Below are 24304 nucleotides of genomic sequence, written 5' to 3'. Positions count from 1 at the left end.
CTTCGCTGCACTCCCTCAATAGCAAGAATGTCCTTCCTCAAGTTAGGAGACCAAAACTGTACACAATACTCCAGGTGTGGCCTTACCAAGGCCCTGTACAACTGTAGTAACACCTCCCTGCCCCTGTACTTAAAACCCTCTCTATGAAGGTCAACATGCCATTTGCTTTCTTAACCACCTGCTGTACCTGCATGCCAACCTTCAATGACTGATGTACCATGACACCCAGGTCTCGTTGCATCTCCCCTTTTCCTAATCTGTCACCATTCAGATAATAGTCTGTCTCTCTGTTTTTACCACCAAAGTGGATAACCTCACATTTATTCACATTATACTTCATCTGCCATGCATTTGCCCACTCACTTAACCTATCCAAGTCACTCTGCAGCCTCATAGCATCCTCCTCGCAGCTCACACTGCCACCCAACTTAGTGTCATCCGCAAATTTGGAGATACTACATTTAATCCCCTCGTCTAAATCATTAATGTACAATGTAAACAGCTGGGGCCCCAGCACAGAACCTTGCGGTACCCCACTAGTCACTCCCTACAATTCTGAAAAGTACCCATTTACTCCTACTCTTTGCTTCCTGTCTGCCAACCAGTTCTCAATCCATGTCAGCACACTACCCCCAATCCCATTTGCTTTAACTTTGCACATTAATCTCTTGTGTGGGACCTTGTCGAAAGCCTTCTGAAAGTCCAAATACACCACATCAACTGGTTCTCCCTTGTCCACTCTACTGGAAACATCCTCAAAAAAATTCCAGAGGATTTGTCGAGCATGATTTCCCTTTCACAAATCCATGCTGACTTGGACCTATCATGTCACCTCTTTCCAAATGCGCTGCTATGACATCCTTAATAATTGATTCCATCATTTTACCCACTACCGATGTCAGGCTGACCGCTCTATAATTCCCTGTTTTCTCTCTCCCTCCTTTTTTAAAAAGTAGGGTTACATTGGCTACCCTCCACTCGATAGGAACTGATCCAGAGTCTATGGAATGTTGGAAAATGACTGTCAATGCATCCGCTATTTCCAAGGCCACCTTCTTACGTACTCTGGGATGCAGACCATCAGGCCCTGGGGATTTATCGGCCTTCAATCCCATCAATTTCCCCAACACAATTTCCCGACTAATAAGGATTTCCCTCTGTTCCTCCTCCTTACTAGACCCTCTGACCCCTTTTATATCCAGAAGGTTGTTTGTGTCCTCCTTAGTGAATACCGAACCAAAATAATTGTTCAATTGGTCTGCCATTTCTTTGTTCCCCGTTATGACTTTCCCCTGATTCTGACTGCAGGGGACCTACGTTTGTCTTTACTAACCTTTTTCTCTTTACATATCTATAGAAACTTTTGCAGTCCGTCTTAATGTTCCCTGCAAGCTTCCTCTCGTACTCTATTTTCCCTGCCCTAATCAAACCCTTTGTCCTCCTTTGCGGAATTCTAAATTTCTCTCAGTCCCCGGGTTCGCTGCTATTTCTGGCCAATTTGTATGCCACTTCCTTGGCTTTAATACTATCCCAGATTTCCCTTGATAGCCACGGTTGAGCCACCTTCCCTTTTTTATTTTTACGCCAGACAGGGATGTACAATTGTTGTAGTTCATCCATGCGGTCTCTAAATGTCGACCATTGCCCATCCACAGTCTACCCCTTAAGTATCATTTGCCAATCTATCTTAGCCAATTCATGCCTCATACCGTCAAAGTTACCCTTCTTTAAGTTCTGGACCATGGTCTCTGAATTAACTGTTTCATTCTCCATCCTAATGTAGAATTCCACCATATTATGGTCACTCTTCTCCAAGGGGCCTCGCACAACGAGATTGCTAATTAATCCTCTCTCATTACACAACACCCAGTCTAAGATGGCCTCCCCCCTAGTTGGTTCCTCGACATATTGGTCTAGAAAACCATCTCTTATGCACTCCAGGAAATCCTCCTCCACCGTATTGCTTCCAGTTTGGTTAGCCCAATCTGTATGCATATTAAAGTCACCCATGATAACTGCTGCACCTTTATTGCATGCACCCCTAATTTCCTGTTTGATGCCCTCCCCAACATCACTACTACTATTTGGAGGTCTGTACACAACTCCCACTAACGTTTTTTGTCCTTTGGTGTTCTGCATCCCATATAGATTCCACATCATCCAAGCTAATGTCCTTCCTAACTATTGCATTAATCTCCTGTTTAACCAGCAATGCTACCCCACCTCAGTTTCCTTTTATTCTATCCTTCCTGAATATTGAATACCCTTGGATGTTGAGTTCCCAGCCCTGATCATCCTGGAGCCACGTCTCTGTAATCCCAGTCACATCATATCTGTTAACTGCTATCTGCATAGTTAATTCATCCATCTTATTACGGATACTCCTTGCATTAAGACACAAAGCCTTCAGGCTTGTTTTTTTAACACTCTTTGTCCTTTTAGAATTATGATGTAGTGTGGCCCTTTTTGTTTTTTGCCTTTGTTTACTCGGCCTTCCACTATTGCTTTTTACCTTTCTACCATCTGTTTTTGACTCCATATTACTTCGCCCTGTCTCGCTGCATAGGATCCCATCCCCCTGCCATATGAGATCTCACGAAGGCTCTGTACAACTGCAGTAAGACCTCCCTGCTCCTATACTCAAATCCCATAGCTATGAAGGCCAACATATCATTTGCCGCTTTCACCGCCTGCTGTACCTGGAATAAGGAAGTATTCGGAATAAGGTGGATGAATTAACTGCGCAGATAGCAGTTAACGGATACGATGTGATTGGCATCACAGAGACATGGCTCCAGGGTGACCAAGGCTGGGAACTTAACATCCAAGGGTATTCAGCATTTAGGAAGGATAGACAGAAGGGAAAAGGAGGCAGGGTGGCATTGCTGTTTAAAGATGAAATCAATGCAATTGTAAGGAAGGACATGAGCCTGAATGTTATGGAATTGGTATGGGTGGAGCTGCGGAATTCCAAAGGGCAGAAAACGCTAGTGGGTGTTGTGTATAGACCACCAAATAGTAGTAGAGGTTGGGGACAGCATCAAACCAGAAATAAGGGATGTGTGCAATAAAGGTACAGCAGTAATCATGGGCGACTTTAATCTACACATTGATTGGGCTAACCTAACTGGTAGCAATGCGGTGGAGAAGGATTTCCTGGAGTGTATTAGGGATGGTTTTCTAGACCAATATGTCGAGGAACCAACCAGGGAGCTGGCCATCCTAGACTGGGTATTGTGTAATGAGAAGGGACTAACTAGCAATCTTGTTGTGCGAGGCCCCTTGGGGAAAAGTGACCATAATATGGTAGAATTCCTTATTAAGATGGAGAGTGACAAAGTGAATTCGGAAACTAGAGTCCTGAACATAAGGAAAGCTAACTTCGACGGTATGAGGCGTGAATTGGCTAGAATAGACTGGCAAACGATACTAAAAGGGTTGACGGTGGATAAGCAATGGCAAACATTTAAAGATCACATGGATGAACTTCAGCAATTGCACATCCCTGTCGAGTAAAAATAAAACTGGGAAGATGGCTCAACCATGGCTAACAAAGGAAATCAAGGATAGTGTTAAAGCCAAGGAAGAGACATATAAATTGGCTAGAAAAAGCAACAAACCTGAGGACTGGGAGAAATTTAGAATTCAACAGAGGAGGACTAAGGGTTTAATTAAGAAGGGGAAAATAGAGTACGAGAGGAAGCTTGCAGGGAACATAAAAACTGACTGCAAAAGCTTCTATAAATATGTGAAGAGAAAAATATTAGTGAAGACAAACGTAAGTCCCTTGCAGTCGGATTCAGGTGAAATTATAATGGGGAACAAAGAAATGGCAGACCAATTGAACCAATACTTCGATTCTGTCTTCACGAAGGAAGATACAAATAACCTTCCGAAGGTACTCGGGGACAGTGGGTCTCGTGAGAAGGAGGAACTGAAGGATATCCTTATTAGGCAGGAAATTTTGTTCGGGAAATTGACGGGATTGAAGGCTGATCAATCCCCGGGGCCTGATAGTCTGCATCCCAGAGTGCTCAAGGAAGTGGCCCGAGAAATAGTGGATGCATTGGTGATCATTTTCTAACAGTCTATATCGACTCTGGATCAGTTCCCATGGACTGGAGGGTAGCTAATGTAACACCACTTTTTAAAAAAGAAGGGAGAGAGAAAATGGGTAATTATAGACCGGTTAGCTTGACATCAGTAGTGGGGAAAATGTTGGAATCGATCATGAAGGACGAAATAGCAGCGCATTTGGAAAGCGGTGACAGGATTGGATCAAGTCAGCATGGATTTATGAAAGGGAAATTTTTGACAAGGTCCCGCACAAGATATTGTTGTGCAAAATCAAAGCACATGGTATTGGGGGTAATATACTGACGTGGATAGGGAACTGGTTGGCAGACAGGAAGCAGAGAGTTGGGATAAACGGGTCCTTTTCAGAATGGTAGGCAGTGACTAGTGGAGTGCCGCAGGGCTCATTGCTGGGACCCCAGCTCTTTACAATATACATTAACGATTTGGATGAAGGAACAGAGTGTAATATCTCCAAGTTTGCAGCTGACACTAAACTGGGTGGCGGCGTGAGCTGTGAGGAGGACGCTAAGAGGCTGCAGGGTGACTTGGACAGGTTAGGTGAGTGGGCAAATGCATGGCAGATGCATTATAATGTGGATAAATGTGAGGTTATCCATTTTGGGGGCAAAAACAGGAAGGCAGAATATTATCTGAATGGCGGCAGATTAGGAAAAGGGGAGGTACAACGAGACCTGGGTGTCATGGGTCATCAGTCACTGAAAGTGGGCGTGCAGGTACAGCAGGCAGTGAAGAAGGCAAATGGTATGTTGGCCTTCATAGCTAGGGGATTTAAATATAGGTCTTACTGCAATTTTACAGGGCCTTAGTGAGGTCTTACCTGGAATATTGTGTTCAGTTTTGGTCTCCTAATCTGAGAAAGGACGTTCTTGCTATTGAGGGAGTGCAGCGAAGGTTCACCAGACTGATTCCAGGGATGGCTGGGCTGTCATGAGGAGAGACTGGATCAACTGGGCTTTTATTCACTGGAGTTTAGAAGGATGAGAGGGGATCTCATAGAAACATATAAGATTCTGACAGGACTGGACAGGTTAGATGTGGGAAGAATGTTCCCGATGTTGGGGAAGTCCAGAACCTGGGGACATAGTCTTAGGATAAGGGGTAGGCCATTTAGGACTGAGATGAGGAGAAACTTCTTCACTCAGAGTTGTTAACCTGTGGAATTCCCTGCCGCAGAGAGTTGTTGATGCCAGTTCACTGGATATATTCAAGAGGGAGTTAGATATGGCCCTTAGGGCTAAAGGGATCAAGGGGTATGGAGAGAAAGCAGGAAAGGGGTACTGAAGGAATGATCAGCCTTGATCTTATTGAATGGCGGTGCAGGCTCGAAGGGCTGAATGGCCGACTCCTGCACCTATTTTCTATGTTTCTACCTGCATGCCAACTAATAAACGATGTTTCAATAAAACTATCTAGTTTGGCCTGTGATGATATTAAGATCAGTCAGATCACTTGTTTTTCTACTTGGTCTCGTTCCTTCTACATGAACTGCAGGACAGGCTTCACTAATCTGTTGTCACTCCTAATGAAATGTCCCAGCCATCTGAATTGTTTCAGTGATTGAGTCTTTCATTCTACTAATATTTTGCTCAGTTATAGTTTCTTTTCTTTAATCCATTGTTGCTTATATATAATCTAGAATGCACATTAGGCAAGCTATTTCTGTCAGTAAAGATCTTTATCTATTCTGAGGCACCATGTTTCACCCCGAGTAAAACAGGAGTACCAAAGTTTCATATGGTCCAGTTTATATGGTAATATGCAATATCGACCTGGACCTCAAGGTTATTTTCCTTCTCGTTCCACACCCCCATGTTTCACTTTCTTTTCACAATCTTCAGTCAGGAGGTGTGGGTGATCTGCAGTATAGAAGCTTTGTGTATCACCAACGTTGCTGCTTTGTTTATCAGCACAAATCTAGGAAGGAACCCACTCTAACCAGGTTTCCCTTGCTGTTTCCTGTACAACTGAACAGAGATTAGCCCTGTCACTTGGGATGATGGCGAAATTTGTTTGTAAATTAAAAAAATTAAACCATGGAAGATATTCGGTCATATGAACTTGAACAGCAGCAAAATGCTGCGGATGCTGGAAAATTGAAATAAAAACAGAAAATGCTGGAAATACTTAGGTCAGGCAGCATCTGTGGAGAGAGAAACAGGGTTCACATTTCAGGTCGCGGATGATATAAACTTGAAATTGTGTATTTTCTATGTTCTTATAAAAGCACATCATTTTTTATTTATAACTAAAATGTTTTTTTTTTTACCAACTCACAGTTTTTTCTTCAAGGTGTATGATATGACCATCTGAAATGTTTTCTCCCCATACTTGGCTCAGGAGACCGAGATAGTCATAAAGTGATAGTTTTGCTCTATAGAGTAGAACTGCACCTGCCCACTCATTCCATCCAGCTGCCTGGCCGAGATCTAGCAAAAATCTTCCAGTAAGACTGACCAAATTTGAATGTTACTGAGACGTGTTGTTGGGCTCGTGACCCTTTGGGTTGGGACCCAATGCTCTTGTTCCCGAGAGTTTCATTTTCCCTAAAGTACCGATTGAGGAGGAAATTTTACAGTCTGCTTCCAAATGTGAATTGGTTTCCTTTGTTTGATTCTAGCACGGATACTTTCGCTACTGAGTTTATGCCATTGTGGAGCATATGTTTGGCATCTTTTAATACTTGTAAATACATTTCTGTGCACAATATTAAAGATTGTAGAAAGAAAAGCATCTTTGCTGTAATTGTTGCTAAGAAATATTTACCCAAGGTCTCAAAGAGATCGCAATCTACTAGGAATTAACATCAAATTCTCACATTTTGGTGGGTTTCTTTGTCACAGATTTATGTTTTTTCTAAACAGGTGCATGGAATCAACGGTATTTTGTTAGTTTCCTGTTTTTCCTGTTTACAGTAGTTGCCTGGATGAGCTATGGAACTATTGCGTGTAAGTGACTTTCTTCCAAGGTCCTTTTCTTTAATAGCATGACTGCTATTTTAAAGCATAATTGAATTATATTCCCATACATTGTGAATAGGTGCTAATTGTCATATACTTGCACTGGAGATTAATATTTGAATGATTTAAATTGTGTGAGATTAATTTTGTTCTATAAAACTAGCAACTGGAAAGTTCCACAATGTTAGCATGTGTCACACTCGGGTGACTCTATACTATCAGTAATATGTCTTAACTCCACTTCAGAAGAGCTCATTTCCATTTCCTCCACCAGCCATCTCTTGTCCTGTCTGACTAAGACTAGTGTTCACTCTTGAATTAGACCCTTTGCCCTCTAGGACTAAATTGATGTTTGTTCTCGGTGCATGGTTTGTAAAATCAGAGAGGGTACTTATCACGAAGACTTTCTCGCAAGAGTCTTCTTAACCTTTCTTTAATGGCCCTGAACTTATGGAACTGGTGGTGGAGAACTGGCAGCCTTTGAAACTGGCCGCAACTTCAGGATTTAGCGCGTGCGCATCTGAATGCAGAAATCCTGAAGTTGTGGTCTGTCATTCACTGCTCCACCCAGAGCCGGCAATCGATAAAATCACTGATCCGATGAAAACATCCCCTTTTCCGAACAAATATCACTGTTGGAAACCCCATTAAAAAGTTAGATCCATTCAAATGAAGTGTAACTGGGTTTTTTAACAATCTCACTAACCACTACTGTTAGATCTCTTAATTTCCAATGAAATACGAACTCCGATTGTAGTTTTAATGTAACTTTATTTTGGCAGCACCAACAAGCTCTTGGCTTTAAGCCAGGTCTTTGTCCTTCTGAGACCACATGGTCAAAATGGCTGTACTTATACCTGGTGCAATTTACAGAAAATAACTCGCCTTCTTTGACCTTATTGGCTCATTTGATAGTCTTTTAACCTTTAATTGGCTCGCTACCCAAAGGTCCTAAAATGTCAAGTTGATTGATGACTTAATGCAATGTGCTCAGTCGCACGTAGACATGGGAGTCTGTGTTTTCTCAACCTGTCTAAATGCAGCCTGATTGAATTCTCTATCAATCCCCCCTTTGATTCTTTCACAAACTGAATCCTAAAACATCAGGTATCACTGGTTAAACATTCTACAAAATAATTTCATGCATGTTAATAGAGTTTCCTTCTAAAATTTGTTGATGTGTTTTGCCATATGTCCGGACTAGTAGCTTCCACACAAATTTACACCAATCCCGAGTTCCATCGTGGCCACAGTGGAAGTCTGGTTTTAGTAGGTTAATTAACCTTATTCCAATTTAATCCAAATCAATATCTTAATTCAACCAGTAAACAACCTTTTAAGCATAACATACCCCTGTGCCACGTACAGACGGTCTGCTGGGACCTGCAAGGTGTCTCGCATGCGGGACAGCAGCTACAGCCGCCTGGTCGCAACAACATTTAATCAACATAAACAAACAATATAAAAGTAAAATAATTACAACGAATAGAATTAAACCTTCCACCAATGAAGTTCCTATTGATCTTAGCCATTCAGTAGCTCCGCTCCACAAAGTGAATGATGGGGGTTGCTTAAGTTTTTCTACCTCCTTTTGGATATGCTCCGCTAAGTGGGTAATTTCTTCGGAGCTATCTGAGATATATGTGCAAGTCTCAGTTCCGAGTAGGGCGCAAGTACCTCCCTTTTCAGCCAGGATGTAGTCAAGGGATGTAGTCTATTCTGTAGGGCTACTGTGCAGATTGCTACCATTTCTGCATTGATTTTAACTAGGGCCTCTGAGGTATCATTGGCTACCCGTTCCACAACGGATGCCATTTTAATGGATTCCTTTGCCAGTCTGGCGGTCCCATACCTGGGGATCAGAATGGCAAAGAACCTCTCTGTTTCTGTGATAGCTCTCTTAGGACGGTGTAAATGTTCCGACAGTGACTTTATATGATACATATAAGGCACAATGTAGGCTAAATAGCAGGATCCCGTCCAATTCTGGGGCAGCCAAGGGTAGGCCTTGTGGCCACACATCCAATAGGTGCCATTATAGGCAATGAAGGTTAGCTGTTTCTTTGTCAGCAACACTCCGGGGCCTGTCCAGGCTTTTCCATCTGTTTTATTCAGAATCCCCGTTACGTTAAAAATTCCCACATCGGCCCAGTTTGGACGGTTCCGTGGCTTGATTGTATTATAATTCCAGGATCAGTTACTATACCCCATATTTTGGCCTCCTTTGATGTTTCTAATCAGACAGACCGATTCCCCCGGTCTTCCTATTCCCGTTGTATTTGTGATAACAAAAAATGGGGGCCGTTTGGAATTATTGTAGCATGGTTGGTATCCCCCTTCAAAGGTAGTCAGATTGTAACCTGCTGACTTCCCAGTTTTCCGTATCCTGAAACGCATTGCCTGTTTTGTTTTGATTAATTATCCAATCAGCCATTTCCGAGATATTCAAGGGAACTGGCCTCCAGGGAATCCCTCTCTTTGAGTGAATAGGAATATGCGCACATACCCAACAACTAGAAATGTTACCTTGTTTGGCATAAATGTATGACATATATAAAAAGGTATTTACATGTAATTCCCTTGGTACTCTACTATTTCCCTTTGATGCAGAGGGTCGGCTAGTAAGAAGTAGGCCTATGCCTAGAATACCTACAGTCAGTAATACAGTAAATTTATATATTTTGGCAAAAAGTAATTGTCCTTATTAGATTTCAGCTTCAGTTACGGGTGCTCGTTTAACGTGTGAAGCGTGGATCCAGGCTTTCTTTCCTTGGACTTTAACAGCTGCCTGGGTGGTCAATAACACTTGATAAGGTCCCTCCCACTTGGCACCCAAAGGTTCTTTATGCAACTTTTTCACATACACCCAGACTCCCGGGATGTTGTGTCCTCCTTTGGGTGGATTACCCCAAGCTGCCGATACCTGTCGGGAAACAGAACTAATAGCATTGGTTAGGTTCTGACAGTATGATAACAAAGTGTCACTCATTAAGTGAACATCAGCTTTCCTTAAATCAATCGTTCCTGGCAGCGACATGGGTCTTCCTGTTATAATTTCAAATGGGCTTAGACCTGTAGTTCTGTTTGGGGTTGCCCTAATGCTACATAGCACTATTGGCAGTGCCTGGGGCCATGGTGTTTCTTCTTGATGATATTTGGCAAGCCGTTGTTTCAGAGTTCAATTCATTCCTTCTACTTGTCCTGATGATTGTGGATGATAAGGACAGTGTAAATCTCACGTAATGTTCAGTAACCTACAGACTTCTTGGCAGACAGCACCTGTGAAGTGTGTTCCCTGATCTGAGTCAATGCTACTCGGGACTCCCCATCGGGGAATGTAATCCTAACACAAGACCTTTGCAGTCTGATTGGCTGTGGCTCTTCGAGTTGGGACAGCTTCTACCCATCTAGAGAATCTGTCGACCATGACAGGAATGTTAATGTATCCTTGGCATGAAGGAAGAGATATATAATCAACCTGCAGATGCTGGAATGGTCCGACAGGGGCAGGGGGCCTCAGTTGGGGCATTACCGTGATGGGTCCAGAATTATTTTTCTGGCAGACCACACAGCGGTCTGCTACCAGCTGGGCATGTTTTTTAAATCCCCGACCCCACCAGCTTTTCTGGAACCGTGCCGTCATCTGTTGTGAGGCTAAGTGTCCCGACGAGTGGATCTGTTGGGCTAAAAAAAGGCATACGCGCTTGTGGCGCAACTGGCTTGTCGGTAACTCTTTGTCTCCAGACACCATCTTCACGTAGCTTAATTCCTGCCTCAATCCATGTCCATTTTTCCTCTCTGGAGCACTCGCCTTGCATTGTTTGAAGGTCTCGTGTCAGAGTCCTGAGTGCTTTCAATCTGCACATCTATGTTGGTTCTTCTGGGGGAGCGCCCTGTGAAGCGGCATCTTTAGCTGCCTGGTCAGCTAGGGCATTTCCCTGTGCTTCCGTGGTATTTTCCTTCGTATGGGCCTTACACTTCAGGATGGACACTTCCTGAGGTAATTGTATGGCCTCTAGTAAGTCTCTGACTTCTTTTCCATTTCGGATAGGTGTACCAGCAGCAGTGAGGAATCCTCTTTTCCGCCATAACAGACCAAAGTCGTGAGCGACTCCAAAAGCACAACGCGAATCTGTGTAGACATTAGCTGTCTGTCCTTCTGCTATTCGACATGCTTCTGACACGGCCCGTAACTCAGCCTGATGTGCTGACGTTCCTGAGGGTAAACATCCTTTTGCCACTACCTCATATAAGATTGTAACTGCCCATCCTGCTTTTCTGGTACCATTGTCAACAAAGGAGGAACCATCTGTAAACAGGATGAGATCTGGGTTGTGCAGAGGCTCCTCTGCTGCTAAGGCTGTTTCTTCTGTTTTTTTTTTAAATCTCCATGCAGTCATGCTCTTCACATTTCCCCCCCCCCCCCCCCCCCCCTTGCTCCCTCGATTCTGACATCGGGAGCATAGTTGTGGGATTAACCGGGCTGTCCCGGACAATATGGACATTAGGAGCTTCCAAAACTGCTGTCCAGCGGGTCCATCTAGCTGCCGTCACCTGAGACATTCTTTTCAAAGACAGCAAAGCGTATACGGTGTGGGGACACTTGACAATCAGCTTTTGGTCGAGAACTAGACCCGCAGTGATCATTACCACTTGACATGTAGCTTCCATGGCCCTTAGGCAACTTCCCCATCCGAGGGCTACCGCATCCAGTTTTGCTGAATAATAGCCAATAGGTCTTTGCCGATCCCCATGTTCTTGTGTCAGTATAGCTGTCATATATCCTTCTTTCTCATGGACAAACAGGGTAAATGGCTTACCACTGTCGGGGATTCCCAGAGCCGGTGCCGAACACAAAGCCTTTTTCAAACTCAGGAAGGCCTCTTGTTGTTCCTTAGTGAGGGTGATGGCTTCTTTAGAGGCATATTTCCCCTTTAAAATATCATTCAATGGCTGAGCAAGCTGTGTGAAGGAGTCAATCCAATTTCTGTTAAAGTTACACAATCCCAAAAAAGACCTTAGTTCCTGAATAGTGGTGGGTTTTTTAGCAGCCCGAATGGCTGCAGTTCTATCCTGGGTAAGTTCTCTCTTTCCTTGTGAAATCTTTAGTTCCAGGTATACAACTTCTTCTTGGGATATTTGTGCTTTGTCGATGCTGGCTTTATGTCCTTTCAGCCAAAGGTGGTCCAGCAAAGCTCGTAAATCTCGTTCATGCTGTTCTTCCGTGTTTGAAGCTAGTAGGATATCATCTACATATTGGATGACTGTGGATGACAGGGGAGGTAATTCTCGCAAATGGCTTTGTAAAGCCATGTGGAATACCGTAGGGCTGTTGTGGAAACCCTGCGGTAACCGGATCCAAGTATACTGTTGTCCTTGGACCGTGAAAGCAAACCACTGTCGAACCTCCGGTGCCAGAGGCACCGACCAAAATCCGTTGGCCATATCTATAACCGAGAAATATTTATGTCCCGGTTTGAGGGCATTAAAAATGGTGGAGGGATCTGCGACCAAAGGAGCTTTTTGATCAATACACTGATTAGCTTTTCTATAATCGACAGTCAAACGCCAAGTCTCATTAGATTTCTGTACCGGCCACACAGGGCTATTGGAGGAGCTATGCGTTTTAATAAGCACCCCTTGTTTCTCCAATTGCTGAATAACCGGTAAGATTCCCGCGATGGCAGTTGGACTGATGGGATACTGTTTAGTGCATGGAGGCTTGGTCCCGGTAAATGACGCAGGCTCCATCTGGAGTAGGCCACAATCATTCTTATCTTTCGCCCATATTGGGTGTTCCTTCAATTCTTCTTTCTTCAAAGTTCTAATTGACCATGTCACCCGACCATCCTCGAAATGCAACGATGAATCTATTTGGATTAGAACATCCATTCCCAAAAGGGGTTGATCTACTGGGCCTGTCCAGACCAGCATGGATAGTTCATGTGGACCCAGCCCTATAAGTACCGGTGTTGTCCTTTTAATTTCCATTTTATGGCCCCCAACTCTATAGGCTGTACATGCCCTACCATCCAACGGCAAAAAGTCTCCATATTGTAGGGGTAAGCATGTTAACTCCACCCCTTTGTCTAAGAGACAGTCCACATCCTTATCGCCCACCCTCACAGTTATATATAGCCCATCTCCCCTTTGTTGTATTAGTGCGAGGAGGGGGGCCAGGGTGGGCTCTAATAGTTTTTTGCTATCCCAAGTAACCCCTGTTGTTGTATTGTCAGTCGCTTAAATGCTTCTATGAGGTCATTATCTTGTGACAAGCCTGGTTTGTTGGCTGAATTGTATCCCTGGCTGCGTCCTCTTCCCCGGCCACGACCTTGCTGTTTTGCCCTGCACGTCTTGGCCCAGTGACCACCTTTCCCACAATAATGACATTTTCTGGGTAATTTTCCTAATAACTGTTTATCGGAATCCTGGGATTTCCATCCCACAGCCTGTAGGGCTCAGACTTTAGCTCCCATATCCCGATCTAATTGGTTACATCGATCCACCAATGCTGCAAAGGTAGTTCCTCTTCCTTCCCAGTCCGGTAACACCACCTTAAGCATTTTGGACAGTTCTGGCTTTAAACCTGCCACGAAAGCTGCTTTCAGGGGTCCAAACACTTGTTCATCCATTTCCTCATCCTTATTATTCATACCCGAATGTTCTAGCCACGTGCATCTAAACCGCTCGTCATACTCCAGGACCTCCTCTGTTCCTTTCTGTTGGCAGGCTGCAATTTTTCCCCAGTCTGTCTTAGTTGGACTGAAGGCTTGCAGCCAGTGTTTAATCGCCTCCCATCCTGCGTTTAATTCTTGCTCATCCTGCCCCAAAGCTTCTTCTACCTTGTCGTGCAATTTTCTTCCCTGTGTTTTTGGCACCATTATGGTCAAAATTTGCACTCCGTCCCAGGGATGAAGTTGATATATATTTCTTAAGCAGTCCAATTGGTCCCATGTTTTTACTCCCCCTTTCTTTGGATTGGGCAATTCCTTGGACCATTTATCAATTTTCTCTGGGTCTGCCGGATCATGAACTAAGTATTCTGCATACACCCTTTTCCTCGTTTTTTTTGGTTCCGCCCTCATCCACAGTCTCTTCTGATTTGACTACAACTCGTCTTTTTTTTAAACTGGGCAAAGCGCATCCCTAATTCTTCATCCTCCGACCCTGTATCGTCGGAGGATTCAGAATCTGTATCTATTCCTCGGTCGTGTCTTCGGGTTTGCGCTTTTAATTTATCCAAACATGGGTACCCTGGGAATTGACCGATACATTTTCCTTTTCCTATTACTGTCTCTTGACCTAATGATTTTTTCCATTCTTTAATTTCACCTTTAAGGTCTTTAACTACCGCTTCCAGCTTTTCAAGTTCAAGTTTTTTCTGTCACAGCTGTGCACAAACAGCTTGCAATTGGTCCTTTGTACTGGTCAGTTCTTGATCATGTTGGGAACGCATTATAATTTCATTCCGCTTTCGAATCTGGCCCATAACAGCTAGGGACCATCTAGTTCGCTCTTTATTTTTCATACGGGTCGTTTTTCCCCAGACCCTTTTTAATCTCGTCCAAGGACCATTGTCCTTTGGAGGTTCCGTACTTTTGTTCGATCTTAATACAGGTTTTAGATAAGTTGAATTGTTCCTCTATGTATTCTTTCAACTGTTCGAGGACTTCATCTATCGAAACCTCAGGTGGTGCCCGCCCGCCTTTAACAGTTGTAGGCAATTCTTTGCTCTTATCTCCTGCTGCCATAATACTGATTTCTTTACTGGGGTCTCGAGTCGTAGGCTTTCTAGCCGATCAGTGGGTCGGTGATTAATTAACTAACACACCACCGAAGTTAGACGTCTATGGGACCTCAAGCCAACTACCAACCGGAGGGTTCGCAAACCGGAGGCTTTCGGAATCGCGTAGGAGAGGCGAATTTAGACTTTTGACCGAGGACTTTTATAAAGAGGAGTCCTTACCTCAGTATGTAGGTCCGATGTCCAAAATTCAGTTTCTTTCTTCAGCGATCCTGTTCGTGACGCCAAAATTGTTAGATCTCTTAATTTCCAATGAAATACGAACTCCGATTGTAGTTTTAATGTAACTTTATTTTGGCAGCACCAACAAGCTCTTGGCTTTAAGCCAGGTCTTTGTCCTTCTGCGACCACATGGTCAAAATGGCTGTACTTATACCTGGTGCAATTTGCAGAAAATAACTCGCATTCTTTGACCTTATTGGCTCATTTGATAGTCTTTTAACCTTTAATTGGCTCGCTACCCAAAGGTCCTAAAATGTCAAGTTGATTGATGACAATGCAATGTGCTCAGTCGCACGTAGACATGGGAGTCTGTGTTTTCTCAACCTGTCTAAATGCAGCCTGATTGAATTCTCTATCAACTACTGAAAAACAAATTTTATATTGGTGGAATGTCAAATCAATCAAAGTTCAAAATTTAGATTTTAAAATTAATTAATTAAAAAAAGTTGGTCTGTTCCTGATATTTCACCTACCTTAACCCAAAGTGTATGTCCCATTTTTATTTTGCGCCTCTTTTTTTTCAAGTGGTTGATTATTAGTGCTTTCTATTTCCTGGTTCCTTGTCTGAGAATTCTGTAACGTAATTGGCTGCTTAGACAGCTTGTTGACATCACAGCAGCTCGAACTATCTGATTCGCACTACATACTAAGTTGATTTCAACTGCATGCCGAACCTCTCACCACAGAGATTGCTGGATCTTTGTGGGAAGCTTATTTCGGGGCGAACACTTTCACTTCGCCACTGACCATAAATTACGAGCCAATATGTTTATAATTAGTACTTTTCAGTTTACTTTTTTACTACCTTCAGGAAATTATTGCAGTTTCACAGCAGTTATATGATTTCTTGTAAGTAGCCTGTTGGCAATTTGACTTAACTTCAAGATTTATTAATCAGTTGCTGCATATAAATTGGATATTTGGCAGTAATTAAATACAATTGATTTAATCAAGAGATTAGATAATTATTTGAGTGGAACCCAAGAAATAGGAGCAGCAGTAGACCATACAGCCCCTCGAACCTGCTCCGCCATTCAATAAGATCATGGCTGAACCTATGCATCAACTCCACTTTCCAGCCCTATCCTCATACAGGGGCTGCATGGCATACTGCTGCTCCTATTTCTTACAATCCCACTCTCAGATAATCATTATCTGATCTTGACTCCCTTAGTGCTCCAGAATCTATCGATCTCAGTCTTGAATATACTCACAACCGAGCATCCACAGCCATCTGGGGTAAAGAATTCCAAAGAATCACAACCTTCTGAATGAAGAAATGTCTCCTCGTCTCCGTCCTAAATGGCCGACCCCCTTAGTCTGAGACTATGACTCCTGGTTCTAGACTCTCTAGCCAGGGGAAAGAGCTTCTCGGCAAGCCTTTGGCTTAATGGCAGCATTCCCACCTGAGCCAGCCGAGGAGGTGTGTAACATTGGCCTAAAGACAACTGTCCTTGGACAGTGAATAGCAAGCACCTGTCCCATATCAGCGTGGTTCAGATTGGGAGATTGAAACTGTACATTCTGCATGGATATCCTAGCATGCTGTGCCAAAGTGCCACAATATATTATTTGGTATTTTATACAGCTTCGTTATCTGGATGTTGCCAGTAGCAATTGTCTGTGAAAATGCTGACCGTTCATGTATTATATGACCTTGATTTGAGATCTTAGTTACGAGTCCTCATAGAAAACCAAACAAATCCTTTATTAAGAAATAATTTACAGTTTAATCGTGAAATACAATAATGAAGATTAAGTCTAGTCAGATAGTAATTATAATTGGATTAACGTGTCACGTTATATTGGGTCGTCTTGTCTTGCAAGCATTCCAGGAAGTAATCATACATTGTTTTATTCTTTAGACTGGTCCTTACATTGTGTAACTAACTACGAGAAGGATGGGCTATGGGCATTCCTGACCCAAATTATTTCATGTTCTCCATGGATAGTTTGGATTTTTCTACTTGTGGTGTTCCATTCTTCATGGGTGACATTCCTGTTATTAAACCAGCTCTATCAGGTAACAGTAGTAGTAGAATTAGTCGTGGTATTAAATTTGTGCGACATGAAGGTGCAATAACTTGCCCTCTTTCATGGTGCAGAAAACACAGTAATCGAACACTGAAATACTTGGTGAAAATGGGCAGTGTTGCCCGGAGTTAGCCCTTCGGCAAAAATCATCGGATGAGAATTCTTGATGTGCATTAATATACATTTCATATCTTTATGAACGTATTCCAATGCAACCTTTTTTGTAAAGAATTGTAGCACAACAATCAAATGAATTTTAGTTCCCTCTAAATGCCAAGTAAAGATAATATGACATTATGTGATTGCTGTTTTAAAATTGTGATTTAACCTTTTATGCTTCATTATGACATGAAGTCAGGTTTGGCCAATCATTTGTTCAGAAGATTCATGACTAATTGATGCCTGTAGGCAGTAGGGTACATCAGTGGTATGAAAATACACACATCCCATCATTAAATCTTCAAGGATGGTCAAATCTAAATGGCCCAAAGTGTTTGGCAAAATATCAACTCTTACTGGGAAAGATTTGACGGTTGCCCATACCTTCAGGTTGTGTTTATTAATGAGTGCATTCTGTAACTATTACATTCATTTATGCACTTTTCAATGCCCTTAAATACTAGTATAGAACTTCTTGTGAAGATAAATATCCCGCACTTATTTGTTTATTGGAGGCAGTTACATTCTTTGAGGTCAGTGCAATTCAGAGGCCATTACTGTTAATTTTCTGATCATCTCAATGCTTCAGTCATTAGCCAAGTGCTAAGAAACAAAAGTATCAATGTACCTGTCTGCCACACATTTTACTGGCCTTCCAGATGCTCTGTTGTTGACCTTTGATTTCTGTTTATCAAGTTGGAAACCTAGAGAAATCAACAGTAGAATTTAAGCCACTCCTCTTTTCTAGTCATGAGCAAAGTACATGTTCCTGGAGCTAAAAACAGAAGCATCAATTTGCTCATCACGTTTTAATAACCATTAAGTTAGCCCCCCCCCCCGCCCCCCAATTGATGTTTTACATTCTGTTTGTGGGGAATTTCCATGATTTGGAAATCTTAAGCTGTTGATACTAAAATTGTAGCCATCACTCGGGGGTTATGAGGCGTGAATTAAAATCTAAATCTTGACATGTCCATGGTGCCCAAATTCTCACTTCAGGGATCAGAGCGGTGGGGGAGGAATAACGGAGTGGAAAATATATTTGAAATTCTCCCTGCCCCCCTGCCGACAAAGTTTTTCACACATTTGTTTTATAAAATTCTATAATATTTGTAAATGACAGTTAACTCCAAATGCATTGTACTTATGTAGCCAGTATTGCAAGCTCACATTTTAGTTCTTTAATTGGTATTCTTAATTTGGATGTGTGTGTTATCGTATTGAAAAAGAAATGTATTCACTGTAGTTACCTTGGTCTGCCTCAATCTAGTTTGTTGAAATCAGTTTTCCAGTCTTTTGGGACCCCCTCCCTAATGTTCCCTCTTATTTTTTTTTCGTGCCGGTCGCTGCCTGGCCCACTCAAATGTTAGCGTCGCACGGTTTCTTCCACGCGAAAACAGCTGAGCGCCTGCACGGGGCCACGCAGCTTGGAACATTGTTGCTCCCTCCTTCCCATCGAACATGATCTGTGTGTATTAGTACTCAGTTATTAACCGAGTCCCATCAGCTTTTTAACTGAGAACATAACATAAGAAATAGGAGCAGGAGTACTCCATATGGCCCCTCAAGCCTGCTCCGCCATTTAATACGATCATGGATGATCCAATCATAGACTCGGGTCCACTTCCCTGCCCTGCGTGCAAATAAGCAGAAAATATTTAAAGCTGCATGTAAAATTTAAGCGCCAGGTTTTCAGCCGGCATATGCATCATATGTAATTTCAGTGCAACTTGTGATGTCCACACAACTATTGTACGACTCGCTCATTGAAGTGGATCCAAAAATATATATATTTTGTTCATCTCTAGGTCCAATGTAACCTGTGTGCCAGCTCTGTGCTATGCATGGGCCAAGGTGACAGGATTCTGCCAATGCTCTCTTGATCCAGCTCTTTTGGGTGCTGGCAGTATGAGAGTTTGGTTGGCAGCACCCCTGAAGGAATAGAGCCAAGATCAGGTTTACTGTGCAGAGCATTTAGGAATTAATCCCATGTAATACTGCATTCTGGCACAGCATGTTGGAGCATCAATAAAGAGCTGTACACACATGCAATGTGATTCAATTGGAAATTCCTTCGACAGGTATCGGGTGCTGTTGTACAAGCGCATGATACTCCAATTATTTACTTAAATAGCTCAATCATCATTTTGATGAAACCTACTTTGAAAAATGATGGGCCAAATGCAAAAATGTTTGAGAGAACCTAAAAGATGTATTCTTCTCATCCAGATTTTGTACTTGGGTCTGACGACCAGTGAAAGGGTCAGTCTGATCAAACGTGCACATTCGGGACGTTTTCTTGGACTTCAGCAGAACCCATTCAAGTAAGTATTTTACAGCAAATGTCATGATCCATAGTTGGAATAAATCGACTCCAGTCCTTTCTATCCCGCATTATAATGTAACAGCATAGTCAGGGTGCGCTGTACTCCCAACAGGGGTAGGAGCGGCACTGCTGACTTGACTAATAAAGAAGTTTTGTGGCCCTAGTCTTGCTCACTTGACTTCTGTTAACAAATATTGAACGAGCATTTATAAAGCACCTTATCAAGTATCTCAAACATCCCAAAGAGCTGTAGAGGACTCCCTGCTATTATCTAACTAGTGTTGCAGGATATATAACATCCTCCTGAATCTTTGGAAAAGACAGATCGATTCTCTGCTTATCATCCCATCCAAAGAATATTGTCTCTAGCAGTTGCACATTGCCTCAGTCTTGTACTGTTGTACCCGCCTCAATTCTGTGCTCAAGTCCTGGAATGGAGTTTTAACGTGCGTCTGATTGGAGACGAGAGGGCCACCAACTGAGCCAAGCTGACAAGCTCATTATATCAGCTCTCCTGTGTCTGCCAGCTGTGTCTCCTGTTTCTGGCTAGCTGTCACTGGCTGGATGGCCTCTGGTGGATAGCTGGCTATTCTCGGCTGAGTGCTGCTACAGGCTGACTAGCTGGTTGTCCAGGCCTCCCATCTGTTGCTGCATTACAGCTTGTCCTCTACTGCTTCTGTCTCCTCATCTTGTCAGTTATTGCACATCTATAGTTCGGGTGCTCCCACTTAAACTTGTACTCTCATCTAAAAAAAAAATTGAGCTGTTGAACTTGGTTCAGTAGACCTATAATATGTTTAGAACACTTAGTAATATGACTGAGAAAATTAATCGAGCTGCCACACAATCTGCAGAAATTGTCTTTGAAGTGGCAGAATTCTCGAGGTTCTAAGCATAGTTCGAGTAATCCATCATTTATATATCTGGTCAGTAATTTTTTTTATCATACAATAAAGACAAAGGAAAGAACAACCATGCTAGCCAAAAATAAAAGACAGCAATAGCAGTATTATATTGTGTCAGAGAATGGATTTTTATAGTTGCAGCAGAGTAGTCGCCGTCAGTGCAGCATTATGTACACTGAAAAGGGGAGTATAAGATAATATGAAACATAAAAGCATTTTACGAACAGGTTAGATGCCTGGTGAATCCAATGTTACCTCAGCTAAGCCATGGTGCACTGGGGATAGGAAGGGGATAACATACTTGCAATTATATTATAGTTCATGCAAGAAATAAAACAGCACTGGATGCTTAAATGATGTTGTTCATTAATTGCAGTCATGGCTGTTTCCAGAATCTGGTGGACTTCTTCCAGTGCCGCTGCTTTGGTCTGTTTAAGCCAAATCAAATCGACTGGACTCGACAGTACAGCATGGGCTTTGAGCAGCCAAGAGCAAATGAGTTTCAGTTTGTATGAAAAATGTGAGAAAAGTTGTAACGGTTTAATAATGGATTGACGTGTATAAATTTTGTTGGTTTGTGGTGGGCAATAAAAGCAGACATATATATTACCTATTGTAGAATTCTAGAGCATCTCAGGTGATAAGTGATTTCAAAAACTTGGATTGTGATACTTTTAAATGTTTGACTCGTGCATGACCTCACTACAGGTCGGACCTCTCTGGTCCGGCACCCTCTGGACTTGACCGGTGCCGGAACAGAGAATTTTCCGAACCACGGGAGGTCTCTGTAGCACCTGAGCTCCTGTGTGTGTGTGTGTGTGTGTGTGTGTGTGTGTGCTGGAAGCCTGTGGGCGGCTCCCTCAGCACCCATGCACACACTCACTGACTGACGGCCAATCACCGAACACACTCACGGACTGACAGCTGCTCCAGCCAATCAAAACTTTTTTTTAATAAACCCTCCTCTTCCTCAGGTTCAACTAATGCCGAACCATGGATGTTTCCGGACCAGAGTCACGGACCAGAGAGGTCAAACCTGTACTAAGCTGAATGGGATACTTTTCTCCACATAAAGCACCATTTGGTCATAAAATGTTGGTCAAATCCACATATTTATGAGATAATATTGTTAAAATCAAATTGATACTTTAAATTATATAAAATTATATACTTTTTTTTAACAATTTTCACTTTACATTGTTTGTTGTAGTTCCTTGCTAGGGTCAAAATGACTGATTTAATTTCAAAGCTTATCCAGCTTTATCTGTGATTCAGGTAGCCAACTCTGGATGTATTCCTGGAGCTTTCATCACTGTTGTCTCCAACTGCCCCGCCCAGTCAAACAGCCTTTTTTCCCCATTTTGGAATATTTATTACAAGAAATTAAAGGGTTCAAAGAAAATAAAAAACACTTTTAATGTCCCCTTGCATTTTCTCCCGACTTGCTCGGAACAGTGTCCAACAGATAAATCTTTAATTTCTAGAAACTCTGAGGAAATCCTGGAGTGCTGGCAACCCTACTAAACCAACCCATTTATAAGAACATAAGAATTAGGAACAGGAGTAGGCCATCTAGCCCCTCGAGCCTGCTCCTCCATTCAACAAGATCATGGCTGATCTGGCCGTGGACTCAGCTCCACTTACCCGCCCGCTCCCTGTAACCCTTAATTTCCTTATTGGTTAAAAATCTATCTATCTGTGACTTGAATACATTCAATGAGCTAGCCTCAACTGCTTCCTTGGGCAGAGAATTCCACAGATTCACAACCCTCTGGGAGAAGAAATTCCTTCTCAACTCGGTTTTAAATTGGCTCCCCCATATTTTGAGGCTGTGCCCTCTAGTTCTAGTCTCCCCGACCAGTGGAAACAACCTTTCTGCCTTTATCTTGTCTATCCCTTTCATTATTTTAAATGTTTCTATAAGATTACCCCTCATCCTTCTGAACACCAACGAGTAAAGGCCCAGTCTACTCAATCTATCATCATAAGGTAACCCCCTCATCTCCGGAATCAGCCTAATGAATCGTCCCCTCCAAAGCTAGTATATCCTTCCTTAAGTAAGGTGACCAAAACTGCACGCAGTACTCCAGGTGCGGCCTCACCAATACCCTGTACAGTTGCAGCAGGACCTCCCTGCTTTTGTACTCCATCCCTCTCGCAGTGAAGGCCAACATTCCATTTGAAAATTTGCAGGTTATTGATACAGTGAAGAGTTAGTTTTACAGTTATTGTTTCCTGCCACTTAACTTGTTCAGCAAAAGGCATGTTTCTAATTGTGTGTAATTACCTGTAAGTGTGTGACCGGTTATAATTCTACTTCAAGATAACTGCCACTTTTAAATTTGCTTGAGAATCTACTGTGCTCCTTCTGTCATATGTTCGAGCAGAGAATGTGAGTTAACTGTTGCCAGATTGGTTCTGTTAACTTTTTAAGTATTTGCGTTCCAAGTCCTAAGGCTGATTTATTTTGGGAAACAAAGGAAATAATCTTTACCGGAGATATTCAAAAATTAATGCAACAAGCTATTTGGAGCCAAGATATATGGTCATCAAAGTCTTATTAAGCACTTAAAATTTTTTATTGGCAGTAAATTATGCGTTTGAGCAGCTTTTTATATTTATAAAAAAAAGGTAATCCAAATCTAGAATTACAGGTAATGTTGCAAAACACCAATGCTTCTAACAACAACATGCATTTATATAGCGCCTTCAGCGTAGTAAAAAGTCGCAAGATGTTTCACATGAGCGTTACCAGACAAAATTTGACACTGAGCCATATCAGATATTGGGGCAGGTGACCAAAAGCTTGGACAAAAAAGTAGGTTTTAAAGAGCATTTTAAATCAGGAGAGAGAGGTGGAGATGTTTAGGGAGAGAATGCCAGAGCTATGGGCCGTAGCAGCTGAAGGCACGGCCGCCAATGGTGGAGCGATTTTAAAATCGGGGATACGCAAGAGGCCAGAATTGGAGGGATGTAGGGTCTGAGGAGGTTAGAGATTTTGCAGGGTGTCAGACTCATTTTGTATCATTGAAGACATCAGATGCAGGCAAATGTCTGAAATGGAATCCGTCCTAAAGTGGTGTTTGCTAATTACACTGGGCACCTCACTTTGAATTATAAATAAACATCTGTTGGCTGTGCAAAAGCTGAGTCTAATTGATGTAATCAGGCATGACCCGTCATATATTTGTTAATGAGCAAAATGTAATTGCTGTCTGCAAAGACCTCGTACTGTCTGGAACTGCAACCAATTGCTTTGTTAATGGCTGCATCTCAGGGATGCAAACGCTGTACTCGGCAATTTTCTATCTATATATTTACTTGAAGTCGTCTTCATGGCTGTAACAGCATTGCACCTTTTGAGATGCTACACAACTGACTTCATAAACTTTTAAGCATTTAAAGCACTAAGTGTTCCTTAAAGCTAAGAGTGGTTTTCTGTCAATAATTTGTAATGAATAAAATGACGTAGAACTAGATCAATGTCGACAACCTTAGAATGTTTCATAATTCATAGTAATAAAAAGATTGCAATCTCAATACTCTTTTGATGCAACATTGGTTACTGCAGGTCTCAAGTAGTAATGTTTTAAAACAAAAACAAACACTAATTGCCATAATGCCATAACCTTAGGGTATCAAAGAGCGTTCAAATCTTAGTTTTGACTGCCGTCTACAATTGGGTTACTTTTACGGTGCTTCACCATTCTAAGCATTTGTTGGACGGCACAGATATAATGGTAAGTACTGCAGGGAATAGAATACGGCCAGGGTGATCTGCTGGACTAGTTTCGATTGC

At 42.4% G+C, this 24304-nt stretch overlaps 1 protein-coding gene across 3 annotated transcripts in view; it reads left to right on the top strand.

The window, feature by feature from the left end:
* Positions 1-24045, top strand: part of zdhhc13 (zinc finger DHHC-type palmitoyltransferase 13) — a 63597-nt gene extending 39552 nt beyond the window's left edge. Inside the window, exons 14-18 of one of the 3 annotated variants that reach the window (XM_070899739.1) lie at positions 6960-7043; positions 16947-17104; positions 19504-19598; positions 20882-21025; positions 21480-24045. In XM_070899739.1, the coding sequence (XP_070755840.1) occupies positions 6960-7043; positions 16947-17104; positions 19504-19598; positions 20882-21020 (476 nt within the window). In that variant the 3' untranslated portion in view covers positions 21021-21025; positions 21480-24045. Of the gene's footprint in view, positions 1-6959; positions 7044-16946; positions 17105-19503; positions 19599-20881 lie in introns of all 3 variants that reach the window. The other 2 variants (XM_070899740.1, XM_070899738.1) reach the window with 2 other exon arrangements.
* Positions 24046-24304: the final 259 nt, after the last annotated feature.

Source organism: Pristiophorus japonicus, chromosome 14, assembly GCF_044704955.1.
Source record: "Pristiophorus japonicus isolate sPriJap1 chromosome 14, sPriJap1.hap1, whole genome shotgun sequence".
Lineage (NCBI taxonomy): Eukaryota > Metazoa > Chordata > Chondrichthyes > Pristiophoridae > Pristiophorus > Pristiophorus japonicus.
Note: the sequence above shows the minus strand (reverse complement) of the source record. Positions and strands in the feature narration are given on the sequence as shown.